The sequence below is a fragment of the Misgurnus anguillicaudatus genome, chromosome 5 (genome assembly GCF_027580225.2).
Source record: "Misgurnus anguillicaudatus chromosome 5, ASM2758022v2, whole genome shotgun sequence".
Taxonomy (NCBI): Eukaryota; Metazoa; Chordata; class Actinopteri; order Cypriniformes; family Cobitidae; genus Misgurnus; species Misgurnus anguillicaudatus.
Window position 1 is genome coordinate 33,295,972 of NC_073341.2, and position 12,928 is coordinate 33,308,899.

General features: G+C 35.0%; 2 protein-coding genes across 3 annotated transcripts; both read left to right on the forward strand.

Moving 5' to 3' along the window:
• Positions 1 to 441: 441 nt before the first annotated feature.
• Positions 442 to 8,981, forward strand: bgna (biglycan a). Of its 2 annotated transcripts, XM_055169205.2 has the most exons (9): positions 442 to 582; positions 1,191 to 1,322; positions 3,808 to 4,074; positions 5,266 to 5,378; positions 6,300 to 6,513; positions 7,383 to 7,493; positions 7,673 to 7,766; positions 7,981 to 8,119; positions 8,301 to 8,981. In XM_055169205.2, exons 3-9 carry the CDS (start codon positions 3,831 to 3,833, stop codon positions 8,496 to 8,498), a joined length of 1,113 nt encoding a protein of 370 aa, XP_055025180.2. In that variant the 5' UTR covers positions 442 to 582; positions 1,191 to 1,322; positions 3,808 to 3,830; the 3' UTR covers positions 8,499 to 8,981. The 2 variants fall into 2 exon arrangements, with proteins under 2 accessions (XP_055025180.2, XP_055025179.2); XM_055169204.2 differs by lacking the exon at positions 442 to 582 and having other exon boundaries at positions 1,121 to 1,322.
• A 548-nt stretch (positions 8,982 to 9,529) lies between these two features.
• On the forward strand, positions 9,530 to 12,894 carry LOC129413800 (phospholipase A and acyltransferase 2). Its single transcript, XM_055167576.2, has 4 exons — positions 9,530 to 9,687; positions 10,162 to 10,282; positions 11,712 to 12,010; positions 12,163 to 12,894. The coding sequence occupies exons 1-4, from the start codon at positions 9,565 to 9,567 to the stop codon at positions 12,235 to 12,237; spliced, it is 618 nt and encodes a 205-aa protein (XP_055023551.1). The 5' UTR covers positions 9,530 to 9,564; the 3' UTR covers positions 12,238 to 12,894.
• The last annotated feature ends 34 nt before the right edge of the window (positions 12,895 to 12,928 follow it).

Genomic DNA, 12,928 nt, shown 5'->3' on the forward strand with positions numbered 1-12,928 from the left:
TGACACACTTACTAAATTTAAGTCTGTTTTGTAGATTTCAATCTACATGCATGTTTTCCTGTATGTGTTTTCTCATAGACTTTGGATAGAGACTTTCAGTCTTGTATAAGAGAGATTGCCCAAATTGTATTGTTCTAGATCTGCAACAGACGATCTGATGGTGAAATTAAAATGAACCAGAAGCAGATTGCACAGAGCAGCTATACCCAGTGCTGAGTTGGATGATGTTGTATTATAACAGAATGGGCAGTACCGCTTTCTGGTCGCTCTATTTCTGTCCAGAGGAACTCTTCTCTTAAAGTGGTAACTTACTGCCACAAGTGCCTCTTTTTCTACTCCATAGCAGGCCAGTGAACCAGATTATTTTCTTTGGGCTGCTTCTGGATTGATTCTCTGTTGATGTATATATTTCTGTAACCGTTCTTCTTTCCAGGGCGTGGACCGTGTCTCAAACCATGAAGAAAAACTTCCTTGTATTAAAAGAGCGTATCATGGACAACCTGGACGTCTGTGGCGGAAGATGTATTCACTTTGGCTTTTAACGTGTCATACAGTAAAGCCACATCTAAGTAAACATAGCATGTATGTCAAGCTATTCTCCCATGGCATAATGGCACTTGTCAAGTTTTTTTTAACCTGTCTGTCTGCCTGACTATCCAGCTAAATTTCAAACAAGACTTGATGAACTTTTCCATTTGGTGTTATTTTGACTTGATACTAAATACAAATGTATACCAATGCACTGCAAGTCACTACTTTGTATAAAAACGTCTGCCAAATGCAAAAATGTAAAATGCTATTGTTGGATTAAAATTGTTTATGGGAGGACTTCCATCATATCCTGACATATAATTGTCAAAAACAACTATTATTGAACAGTAACAGTACTATGTCATTGAAGATAGATTAAAACTTTATTTTCTTTAAATGAATCACGTATAACAGATGTCGGATTAAGGTTTAGTAATATATACTTTATAGTTACTATGGTTTTTGGTGGAAACATTGGCTTCCACACGTGCCACACGTTTACCCTGTTTAATACTTGGTCTCTCTCTCTCTCTTCTTTCTTCTCTCTGTCTCTCGTCACCAAAAAAAAAAACAGTGGGAGGGAAAGACAGCTTGAGTGGGAATGTCCCAAATCCACATTTTTGTCCTCTTTTTGCAAGCTGTCTTATTTTGAGTTGCAGGTGCTGTTCAGTGCTGTGAAACCGAGGAACTGAAAGACAACCATCCAAAACAATGATCAGACCATAGAACCTGTTTGCTATCAGACATTGTGAAAACAAAATCAGAGTCACATCCGAAAACACATCTCACAGGTAAGATGCTTTAATGCCATTATCTGCATTCACAGACTTTCTGTTCAGTTTTGCACCTGATGCATTTCCATGGTAACTTAATTTCCATGGTAACTTAACATCTGCTATTATGGAAATTCATCTGTTGCACACAAAACATTTTTCACCTGTTTTTGTCGTGACTAAATTATTCTTTGAAAAGTGCATGGCTCATTTGAAAGAAATTGCCCCAAATGGCTGCTATATTTGAGAAATGTTCATGTGCGTCACTTATGCATCCACATCAAGTCTCTAATCTTGACAACATCCAGTAATTTAGTCTTTAATAGAGAGGAGAGAAGAAACTAACCCCATGTCTCTATAATGTAATTTAGCCCTTATAATTGTTTGACGTCATTAAATAATGGGCATCTTTGCAGAAGGCAGCTGAGACATACTTACACTAACTATTCATTAAACATTAAACATCTGTTTATATTTCTATTTTTAAGAGAGACTCATGTAGCAACCTCATAGACTAACTTTAGTAAGTTTTAGACTTAGATATAGACAAGGGATTTAAATGACAAACATTTACTTTTGTGTTTAAAATCAAGATATGCAATATCATAATTTTTGTGTTTTTTAGACTAAGTCAGTCAGTTTATTACATAATATTATAGAATTTTTTTTAGATTGGATCTGAGTTTGGTACGTTCGGTGCCCTTATTTCAGGGCATGCATAAGGGTGGCTCTCCAAAAACAATCTATTAAACTTGCCAGCAATGAGGTTCCTCTGCCATTCTGTGGCGAAGGGTGTGGGAGTGAATTTAAAGCGAGAGAGGAGACTTGGATGCAGTTTAAAACCACACGGACAACACGTGGCACCAAAAAGAAGCTGAAGCAAATCATGGATGATCAGAGAATATAATAATATAATAAAAAAATATCTTTTAAGAATATGAACTCAATTTATAATTGCTTCACTGAGACAGACGGAAGATTAAATGGACAACAAATTGTAATTTATGGACTTACTTTGTAAATGTGTAAAAGATCCTCTTTTAATTTTTCTGTCTCCAAAAGTTTCAGTAATCTCTTTAGGAAACATGTGCATATACAGCTTAAAAAAAATATCATCAAATTCCACATTGATAGTTAGTTTTATGGTGGTTGTAAGTTAAATGTCTTTTTTTTTTTTACATAAAATAGTGTAAAGAACATTCAGTATAAATGTAAACTTAATATCTTTAATATTGACTGAATAAGGTCATGTAAAAAAAATTGAATCAATGGGAAATTAAACTTTGATGCTCCGAATCTCATCATTAGATTATGAGATTTGGATTTTGACATGGTCACATTATAACAAGTTGTTAATTAAAAATAATTAGCTCGATTTCCTAAAAAATATAGCCTAGTGCATAATTTTTGCATCTTTTTTAGAAAGTTTCATATGGAATTTTAAGCAATTGCTTACATTTTTTAAGCTTAAACTGCTTTAAATTCCATGTAAAACTTACTGTAAGAAATTGCAATTGCTTAAACTGCTTAAAATTTCATGTAAACTTACTTTAAAAATTGCAATTGCTTAAACTGCTTAAAATTAAAACTTACTTTAAAAATTACAATTGCTTAAACTGCTTAAAATTCCATGTAAAACTTACTTTAAAAATTGCAATTGCTTAAACTGCTTAAAATTCCAAGTAAAACTTACTTTAAAAATTGCAATTGTTAAACTGCTTAAAATTCCATGTAAAACTTACTTTAACAATTGCAATTGCTTAAACTGCTTAAAATTCCATGTAAAACTTACTTTAAAAATTGCAATTACTTAAACTGCTTAAAATTCCATGTAAAACTTACTTTAAAAATTGCAATTGCTTAAAATTCCATGTAAAACTTACTTTAAAAATTGCAATTGCTTAAACTGCTTAAAATTCCATGTAAAACTAACTTAAAAAAGTGGGTTCAAAAATTATGCACTATATATAAATTTTTTTAGTAAACCCAGCGTATTATTTTTTTCAGTGTACATTGTGTTATACATGAATCATTTAAATGCATAATGAATAGATTCATTTGTCATGTTGACATCTCATCATGGTGTTTTCAGCTGTAATTCAACTGGACAAAATACACTCCACCAGTTCGGAGAAGAAAAACACGCTGTAGCTATAAATATAGCTTGAAGACAGGTTATAAAAATACACACTTGCACACATTGGTGAATCGGACCCAAACTATTTTCACATTCTCTTGAGATTTAGTTTTCGGTTTTAGCAATTAGATTTTTTCCCATTGTAGATGTGCGGAGCAGATTTGTTTATTGCCACTGTCAGTGAGGCGGCCGTATATTCACAGCTTAATGAGACCACCGTATGATGGATCATACCAGAATCAGCTCCTGGATGCAAAGTAGCATTTATGGTTTTTACAAAAAAGCACGGCGAGCAATTATGCTTGTACTACCGTATTTTCTCTTCTACTTATATTCACGCTAAATGTCTTTCTGTCTGTTCCACAGATTAAAAACTGGTATTAGCAGCCATGTTGTCATTTTGTGTGGCTTTCCTGTTTCTCTGCACTGGCCACCTGCCATCGAGCTCCTCCGCCCTACCATTCGAGCAAAAAGGTTTCTGGGACTTTGGCAAGGACATTGACGTAGAAGAGCTGATGATGATGATGAAAGACCAGGAAGAAGGCTCAGCTGTGGATCCGTATGAACCCGATCAGGTCACGTGTCCGTTCGGATGTCGGTGCAACCTCAGAGTGGTCCAGTGCTCAGATTTAGGTGGGCTTCAGATGATGTGTGTGTAGCTATAAATGTATAGTCTACGAATGAAGATGAGTTATAGTTTGTCCTACTTATGTTCTCTGTCATATCCTGTAATTACCAGCATGTGACACCACACATATATCAAAGATCTGCCTATCATCATTTACCACAAAAACTTTTATTCACAATTGCGCAAGTGCAATATAAACAAATCTGTTTCAAGTTTAAGCTGTAAAGAGGCAACTTAAAAGAATTGCTAGGTTTTAACTTCAAAGGCAAGAATGAGATCAGGGTCAAATTTAGCTTGAGAAGGATACCAGCCACCCATCCACATCAGACAGGACATGTGGTGTGTGTGTGGTCAGTCACCTGAGAAGACAGACATTTTGGTTATTTGACTCGGTACAGCAAACGTGCCATAAACTATGATGTCGGTTTCACCAGGAATGATGATTTTAAATCCGAATGGATGCCAGGTACCACCCAAGCACAGCTGTCTCTTTTCTATCACTGTTTCATGATTCGTTGTATCATAAAATACAGCTATTCGCTCTCATTTCTCGCTCTCCACGTTGTAATGTGCTACGTGGAGCCCTGGTCATCCGGCTCCATCTTAATTATATAGTTCGGAGTGGGAATGCTAACACACAACAACAGAGCGCACCAAACACATGGAGCCCCAGCGGCTAGAGAATTACCAGACATTTCCGAAATTATAGCCCGCTAAAAAACTTTACAAGTGAGCTTGAGTGAACCAAAAAGTGCTTCTTAAATAGACAGTGATCTTATTTTCTGATAACAAACAACTATTTCAACTAAAGTGTGATGATTATCATTGGTCTGACTTATTATTGTAAAAATGCTTTCATCTGCCAATACCGATTATAGGCCATCCGATATATCCCTAGTTTAACATTTTGGTTAATTGTTACAAAGAAAAAATTTTCTTAAAAATAATATAACATCAGGAATATGTATGAAGAAAGTAAATTGTCAAGTTTGAATGCATGTCGCCTGTCTGTTTACGTCTATTCTGCAACCTTGGAAATCGTGCACACCCTTAAATTAGTGTCACCCACCCTTGTGAAGTAAATAACCACAGTGTTCAACCCTAAACAGACTTTGATCCAAAATCTTGATTTTCCACAAGACCTCATTTCCAGCAATTTATTTACTTTTGTTTGTTTGTGCATTGTCGCCCTACAGGTTTGCGTTACGTTCCTCATGGTATTCCTTCGGACACGCTGTTGCTGGACCTGCAGAGCAACAAGATCATAGAGATTAGAGAGGGAGACTTTAAGGGCTTGACCAACCTTTATGTAAGGCCTACATTACATTTATTGTATCATTTGCATCATAAATACATTTCCATGATCTGGAAAGCTTGTATTGTGACGTATTTTGCCATTTAAAGGGATAGTTCACCCAAACATATTTTGAGAAATGTTTGTAACCAAACATTTAGGTCCCACTGACTTCCGTAGAAAAAATAATACTATGTAAGTTCAGTTTAGTTACAAACATTTCTTAAAAAATCTTCCTTTGTGTCTATTAGAACAAAGTAGGGATGCACCGATAGGATTTTTTGGCCCGATTCCGATTTAAACAGACAACTTCTGGCCGATACCGGTATTAAACACTTGTATACAATACTATACAGTTGGCTAGTTTATTTCTGCATCAAATTATTTTTACTGAACATGGATTGGATCTAATTAACATTCAACTGACCAACATAATAAGAGAGGCACAAATTAAGCTAAAACAAATATAATAAGACAGCATGACAACCTTCAAAGGTGGTTTTTGCTATTCAGCATTTATTTTATTAACAACATCAACTCATTTTTTACATATAATGGATTTCTTTATGCAGTTATTTAATAAACAATCGGTATCGGCCTTTCTCGTGCTATTGCCGATATGCCGATGGTTTCAAATTCATCAAAAATCGGCCGATAAATATCGGCGGCCGATACATCGGTGCATCACTAGAACAAAGACATTATTTCAGGTTTGTAACTAAATGAGAGTGGGTAAACATTTTTTGGGTGAACTCCTTTTAAGAAATATATTCGTGTATGTGATCTGAAATGGCAATTGTTCAAGGATAAACAAGGATTTTCCAAACAATCTAGATCTAGTAACATATAACTAGTGTCTTATCATAGTTGTTTAATCTGAATTACGACTGTAAAACATATTAATTGTCATAAATACTAATGTTTCTGTTCCCACAGGCCCTGGTATTAAGAAATAACCAGATATCCAGAATTGACTCGAGGGCATTCCTTCATTTGAAGCGTTTGCAGAAATTATACATCTCGCACAACCTTCTAACCTCCATTCCCAAAAACCTGCCTTCATCTCTGGTTGAGCTGCGTATCCATGACAACCGCATCAACAGGGTGCCGGCATTGAGCTTCTCGGGCCTCCACAACATGCATGTCATTGGTAAACTAGTGTGTGCATGTTTGCATGTATGAGCTGTGCTAATGATGTCTGATTCATGATCTTTATTGATAATATTATATAGTGAGGAAAAATGCTGTTACAGTGTCGGTACCCTTTGAAAAAGTACACTATTGTACATAAAGAGTTCATAGCACATATTGGTGGTAGCAAATGTATACAGTATATCTGTACCTAAATTGTACAAATTAGTGCTTTTTTAAGGGTACTGCCCGGTGACAGCCATGAACCAGTTTATTGTCAATTTTTTGACAGTGTATTGTGGCCCCCAAGTGGTTATAATCGTGTATAACTGTTTTTTTTTTGAAAAACTACTTTGATAAAAGACGCTGTGTCCAAAATAGCCACCAGCACAGCTTAGTGTCCGAATTCAATGACTGCGTTCGAACCTGCATACTTTCCTACTACATATAGGCGAGAAACAGTGTTATGAAAAAAGTATGTCTAAATCCACAGTACTCATAAAAGAATAGGCAAAAAGTATCCGGATGACATACTATTTCCTGCTAAACTCTGAGGTGTGTATTCAACAGACATTTTTCTATCCCATGAGGCCATGTTAGAGGATTTTTGAACAGAAATGAGGCGATGCAAATGACACGCTTGGTAGCCACATGACAAGGACAATGTTTGGATTTCATATTCTACACAAATTTATATAAAACATATTTAGGAGCTTGTTTAGTATTTACTGATTCAAATAAGTACCTACTCAAAATAGTATGCGATTTCAGACACAGCCATCCACTTGTTTTCTTTCTCTTATTTATGTGGACTACAGAGAGCTAGTGAATAAGTACATGGGGGCTATTTCGGACACAACCATTGACAAATACTGGTTGATATTGCAGAAATGGGTCGCAATCCTCTCCGAAACAGTGGTTTCGAACCGAAAGCATTTATGGGAGTGAAACTGAACTACCTGCGCATTTCCGAAGCCAAACTTACTGGTATTCCCAAAGGTAATGAGAGTGATAAACAAGCAAATAAATATTTGTTTTTAAGAATGTATTTGATTTTTGTTGTTGTTGTGGCTACATTACATCAGTTCTTGTGCTACATGATGCATGAATGTATCCCATTTTTTTCCAAACACAATGCATTTATTTCTGTTCTTTATTGAATGTGTTTCACTTATCAGACCTTCCTAGCAGTCTTCATGAGCTTCATTTGGACAATAACCAGATTCAGGCCATTGAGCTGGTGGATCTCAGCCAGTACACTCAACTGCAGAGGTAAACCATTATTATTGCTTAGTGTATTATCATGTATGTGAATTGTGTCTACATAAAATTAAAATGTTACTATAATTTAAATCTCAGAAAATGTGCAGAGTATGGCATAAAGTTTTCTTTTGGTGTCCTCTAGTGGCTAAAATCAAGTCATCACTTACAAAGCATCCTATTTTTGCTTTGAAAACTGTTCTCTGTTCACACTGCACACGTTTAGGTTGGGCCTTGGCAGTAACGAGATCCGCCACATCGAGCCTGGTGCTTTGTCCTATTTAACCGGCCTGAGAGAATTGCATCTCGACAACAACCGTCTGCCTGGAGTGCCCAGCGGACTGCCTCATATGAAGTATCTACAGGTTGTGTGTAAGATTTTCATGTAAGATATTTACAAGTAAAGGCTCAGAAGTTGGAAGGTAGAGTTTGATATGTGCATTCGTGATTCATGGATATGTGTGTCTGTATGTATCCTGGTCTTTGTTTTTCCTGTACTATCACTAATTCCAGTTCATTTCTAGTTTAACCATGATTTCTTTGCAGGTTGTCTACCTCCATTCAAACAACATCACTGAGGTCGGGGTGAATGACTTCTGCCCTACAGGTTTTGGAGTAAAGAGGGTATTCTACAATGGCATCAGTCTCTTTGACAACCCAATCAGATACTGGGAGGTGCAGCCTGCTGCTTTTCGCTGTGTCAGTGACCACATGGCCGTACAGTTCGGCAACCACAAGAAATAAAAATACACTCTTGGAAGATTATACAGTTCATCCAAGGGAAGATTGATTAAGGAGACATAAAAGGCCTGCAATTTTGTTAAACATTTAAGCCAAGATGGCTTCATGGAAAAGAAATGATCAAAATTCCATGGATTTGGAAGAAACATGGACATTTGGAAGAAGTGTAAACTCTATTTAAAGAAATTCTTTCAACCAAAAGTAGTAACAGAGCCACTGGTAAACAAAGTTTGAAACTATTCATGTGTATAATTCCCTGCTGAATAATGAATTGACATTAATGAATATGTATTCTAATTTAGTTGACTAATCATTACTCTAAAGTCTTTTAACAGCTTTATTTGTTTTACTTTTCATCTTTTAATAATAGATAAATTTACAGTTTGTCATTCTGGATGGCTGCTTGTCACTTTTTCATAACAGTAATACTGTAATAAAGGATTGGGTTGTGGTTGTTTATCATGCCATCATGACATGACACACAAATTTAGATTTCTTTCTCAATTTTTTTATGTACAAGTCGAAATGCATGAATTAAGTGAATAAAACTGTAGAAGTGTATAAGATTTAAAAGTGAAGCAGCCCTACATAAAATAGGTGGAGGTTGGATCAAAGCTTTTGAGGTGTGTCCATTAATGCCTTAAATATTTTTAAGTACATAACGTATTAAAGTAAATTCAAGAGTAAGTGACACACAATGGATATATTGTGCGTCACAAAAGGACTTATTTGTTATTTTATTTATTTCATAGGCTATATTTTGATCCACATAGCCACTCACAAATAGTTCAAGTTTTAATTTAGGGTGAAACTGATCCTAGACCAGCGGTGAAAGTGTTGTCACTAAAGCAAGCATCGAAATGCTTTCGGTTTATCATCATGATAGTGTACAGAAACCTATTGAGAGAGGTGCGTTCGACCGATGACGTATGATATCAAAGTACCGCGAGAGCGATTCGAGGTCTGTGCTTTGGAATCACTCTCGCGGTACTTTGGTGTCATGCGTCGATCGGTCTGCGCATCGGCGCATGAAGTCAAACACGTTTAACATCTTTACAAACTAGTTAGAATGCCGGTTGGTCAGCCTGTTCTTATACAGTATGTGACACGCCTAGCAGGCTTGGCCAAAAATCTTATGCATAGTTTTCACTTTAAACGTTTAACCACAACAAACATGGAGTACCAGGAACAGGTAAGCTAAGTTACATATTGATATTAATAACACGCTGCATAGTCGATAAAACGTTTACAAAAGTTTATAAAGTAATCAAATCATGTTTCTTATGATCGTGATGTTCCTGATTGGATGTCAGACCTGTTCAAATAATCCCACTGATTTACAAAAAAGCTTAGGCTATTTCAAGGTTATATTGATTTCCTAAAATTACGACTGTGGTGCTAAGGTGCATTTTAAACAAAAACATTCACAAAGTTAAATAAATTATTGTTTTTATTATATTTTATTTTATTTAATTCATTGATCTTATAGAAAATACTTTTAAGAATTGTTAAAGGGATTATTTTATGGAATAGGTCCGTCGTTTGACAATATAACAACATTTTAAAAAGATGTCTTTGGGTAGGCTATTAAACGTGGTCAAACTTGTTCTGAAACCTGTAACAGTAGCAGGTGGAGTAACATAAAAAATTGAACTGTCGTGCACAGGTTGAGCACATTGTATCCACAGCGCAATTCGGAGATTTGATTGAGTTTGCTTATCCCATTGGCTACGCACACTGGGGCGTGTACGACGGTGATGGATATATTGTTCACTTCGCAGTTGCGGGTAAATATAAATGTTTTTTTTTTTTAATATAGATACTACAGCAGTGATATTTTATCATTTTGTGACCTATATAGGGTGAATTTAGGTAAGACATGCAAAATGTTTTAGGTCATTTTTGATATGCAAAATGTGTCCTATTAATCTGTATACATATGGGCGGTTTTCTGGACAGGCCTTATCGTAGTCCCAGACTAAAATGTATGGTTGAGCTGCCTTAATTTTAAAAACATCTTGCGCTGACATATCTTAAAGGGATAGTTCACTTTTAAATGAAAATTCTGTCATCATTTACTCATCCTCATGTTGTTCTAAACCTGTATGAATTTCTTTTTTCTGATGAACACAAAAGAATATATTTTGATAAATGATGGTAAACACACAGCAATAAGTGACCATAGACTTCCATAGTAGGAATAAAAAAATATGATGGAATTTAATGGGTACCGTCAACTGTGTAATTTATCAAAATATTTTCTTAGTCATTTATCACAATACTTCCAAACTATGTTTTTCCTACTATGGAAGTCAATGGTCACTTACTGCTGTGTGTTTACCATCATTTCTCAACATATCTTATTTTGTGTTCATCAGAAAAAAGAAATTCATACAGGTTTAGAACAACATGAGGATGAGTAAATGATGACAGAATTTTCATTTTAAAGTGAACTATCCCTTTAAGATATGTCAGTGCAAGATGTTTTTAAAATTGGGGCAGCTCAACCATACATTTTAGTCTGGGAACCACTTAAATGTCCTAATATACTGTAACTAATAAGACCTAGTCATAAATTAAATTAAACCTTGTCCAGAAAACCAAAGTAGTATATAGAATATATTATAAATATATTGGACTGTTATTGTTATATGTTTTAGATTAAATAAATGACAGCCAGGGATACTAAAGTCACTTTACGTGTACATAATATCTTATATTATACTATACTATATAGGAAAGCAAGTATTCCAAGATATTTTATACTAGTACTATATTTATTCTGTATATATACATTGTCCATTATTGTGTATTTTTAATCCAGCCTTTTTTAGAGTGTAGTCATTTATGCTTTCTACACTTTTAAAATAGTTTTTTTTAATTATTATAATATTTTGGTATTGACATTGTCATGGTTTACAAGAAGTTTCAGACCATAACAAACACCTCTACCAGCAGCAACCTAGTTTTTCCAGGAGGTCTCCGATCCTACTGACCAGGCTCAACCCTGCTATAGTAGGCAATCAGTCAGTCTCTGGCAGGCCATAACAATATACATCTTGTGATCCATGACAATGAGAACCAAATTATTAAAATCAATTCATTCGAATAAATAAATGACAGTCATGGGTACTAAAGTCACTTTAAGTGTATATAGATAGCCTGTTGATTTTTTATACCACTGATTGCACTTAAACTTTGCTATTCCCATACCAGATGAAACGAAGCTGCAAAGTACATTTCGAGGCTACCTTCAGGCTATTTTTCCTGTTTGTGGTGATCTTTTGCTCGGAGAAACTAAAATACGTCGTCAGGCCCTGGCTGAAGTTAATACACCTAAAGGAGCTAAAGTGTCAGTCTGCAACAACCGTCACGCTTTCGAGCCCTCACCCGAGGCAGACATGAAACGGCGACGAGATGGTTTACTGGACAAGGAATTTACCTACAAGCTTCTCACACTAAATTGTGAGCACTTTGCCACATTCATCCGGTTTGGAAAAGCTGTGTGCAATCAGGTGAGTTCATGCATTATTGAAGTTCAAGTATTATGTTGCAATTTGACATAAATCAACAATACAGTGAATTTTTTTATCTGATTTTTACATTTTCTGTTCATATACATATTCATTATTTTATTAACTTGATTCCAATGCTTTGTTTCAATCAGCTTCCAGGGAAGGTCAAAAACAAGGAATGTGTGGACGCTACAGAACTTTTTGACAGCCTCGTGCCATCATTTTAATCTACAGCATGCTACGATCTACATACATCTCATCTCAAGAATATTGTATTATTTTACTGAGAATGGGCGAGAATGATTGTAATTAAATGGGCAGGTTTTTTATGCAAGATTTTTTGATGTCAGTTCTTCACTTTCTTTGGCATGTCTGCAAAATGTACATATAATATTGCTGTAAAGGGGTTAAATATGTATTAAATATGATGTTTTAATATGAACATAATTTTACAATAATTTACTGTAAACACAAAAAATAAGAAAATATTATTATGGTTTGCGTGTGATCAATTGAATTACCACAATTTAACAACTTTTAACAAATGTAATGAGACCATGCAAAGTAAAAAAAAATGTGACTAACAACATAACTAACTCATCAGAAAAAGATTTAAAATATTGAGTTAAATTAACTTTTAACTTAAGGGAATTTGATTATACATTTTACAGTGATTTTACAATTTTGGTAAATTTGTGATTTCAATACTTTTTCTACAAATGAATCAAAACCATGGTTACTATTGTTAAACAGTGGTTAATTTTGGTTAAGTGTTTTTGAAGATGCTGTGGTTACCATGGTAACATACATAAGGGAAAAGGACAATCCAGTGTTTTGTTATCAATCATTTTTCGAAATAAACATTCCTGTTCTTTGCAAACATATCTTCTGGGTAATTTTCTGTGAATTTATCGCTTA

What these genes read in the sequence shown, in the direction of transcription:
- LOC129413800 (XM_055167576.2), top strand. Translation starts at nt 9,565, where the DNA reads ATGCCGGTTGGTCAGCCTGTTCTTATACAGTATGTGACACGCCTAGCA. An exon ending in ACATGGAGTACCAGGAACAG is followed by an intron (nt 9,688 to 10,161) that starts GTAAGCTAAGTT and finishes TGTCGTGCACAG; the next exon opens with GTTGAGCACATTGTATCCAC. An exon ending in TGTTCACTTCGCAGTTGCGG is followed by an intron (nt 10,283 to 11,711) that starts GTAAATATAAAT and finishes TTCCCATACCAG; the next exon opens with ATGAAACGAAGCTGCAAAGT.
- bgna (XM_055169205.2), top strand. Translation starts at nt 3,831, where the DNA reads ATGTTGTCATTTTGTGTGGCTTTCCTGTTTCTCTGCACTGGCCACCTG. An exon ending in AGGGCTTGACCAACCTTTAT is followed by an intron (nt 5,379 to 6,299) that starts GTAAGGCCTACA and finishes CTGTTCCCACAG; the next exon opens with GCCCTGGTATTAAGAAATAA. An exon ending in CCACAACATGCATGTCATTG is followed by an intron (nt 6,514 to 7,382) that starts GTAAACTAGTGT and finishes TTGATATTGCAG; the next exon opens with AAATGGGTCGCAATCCTCTC.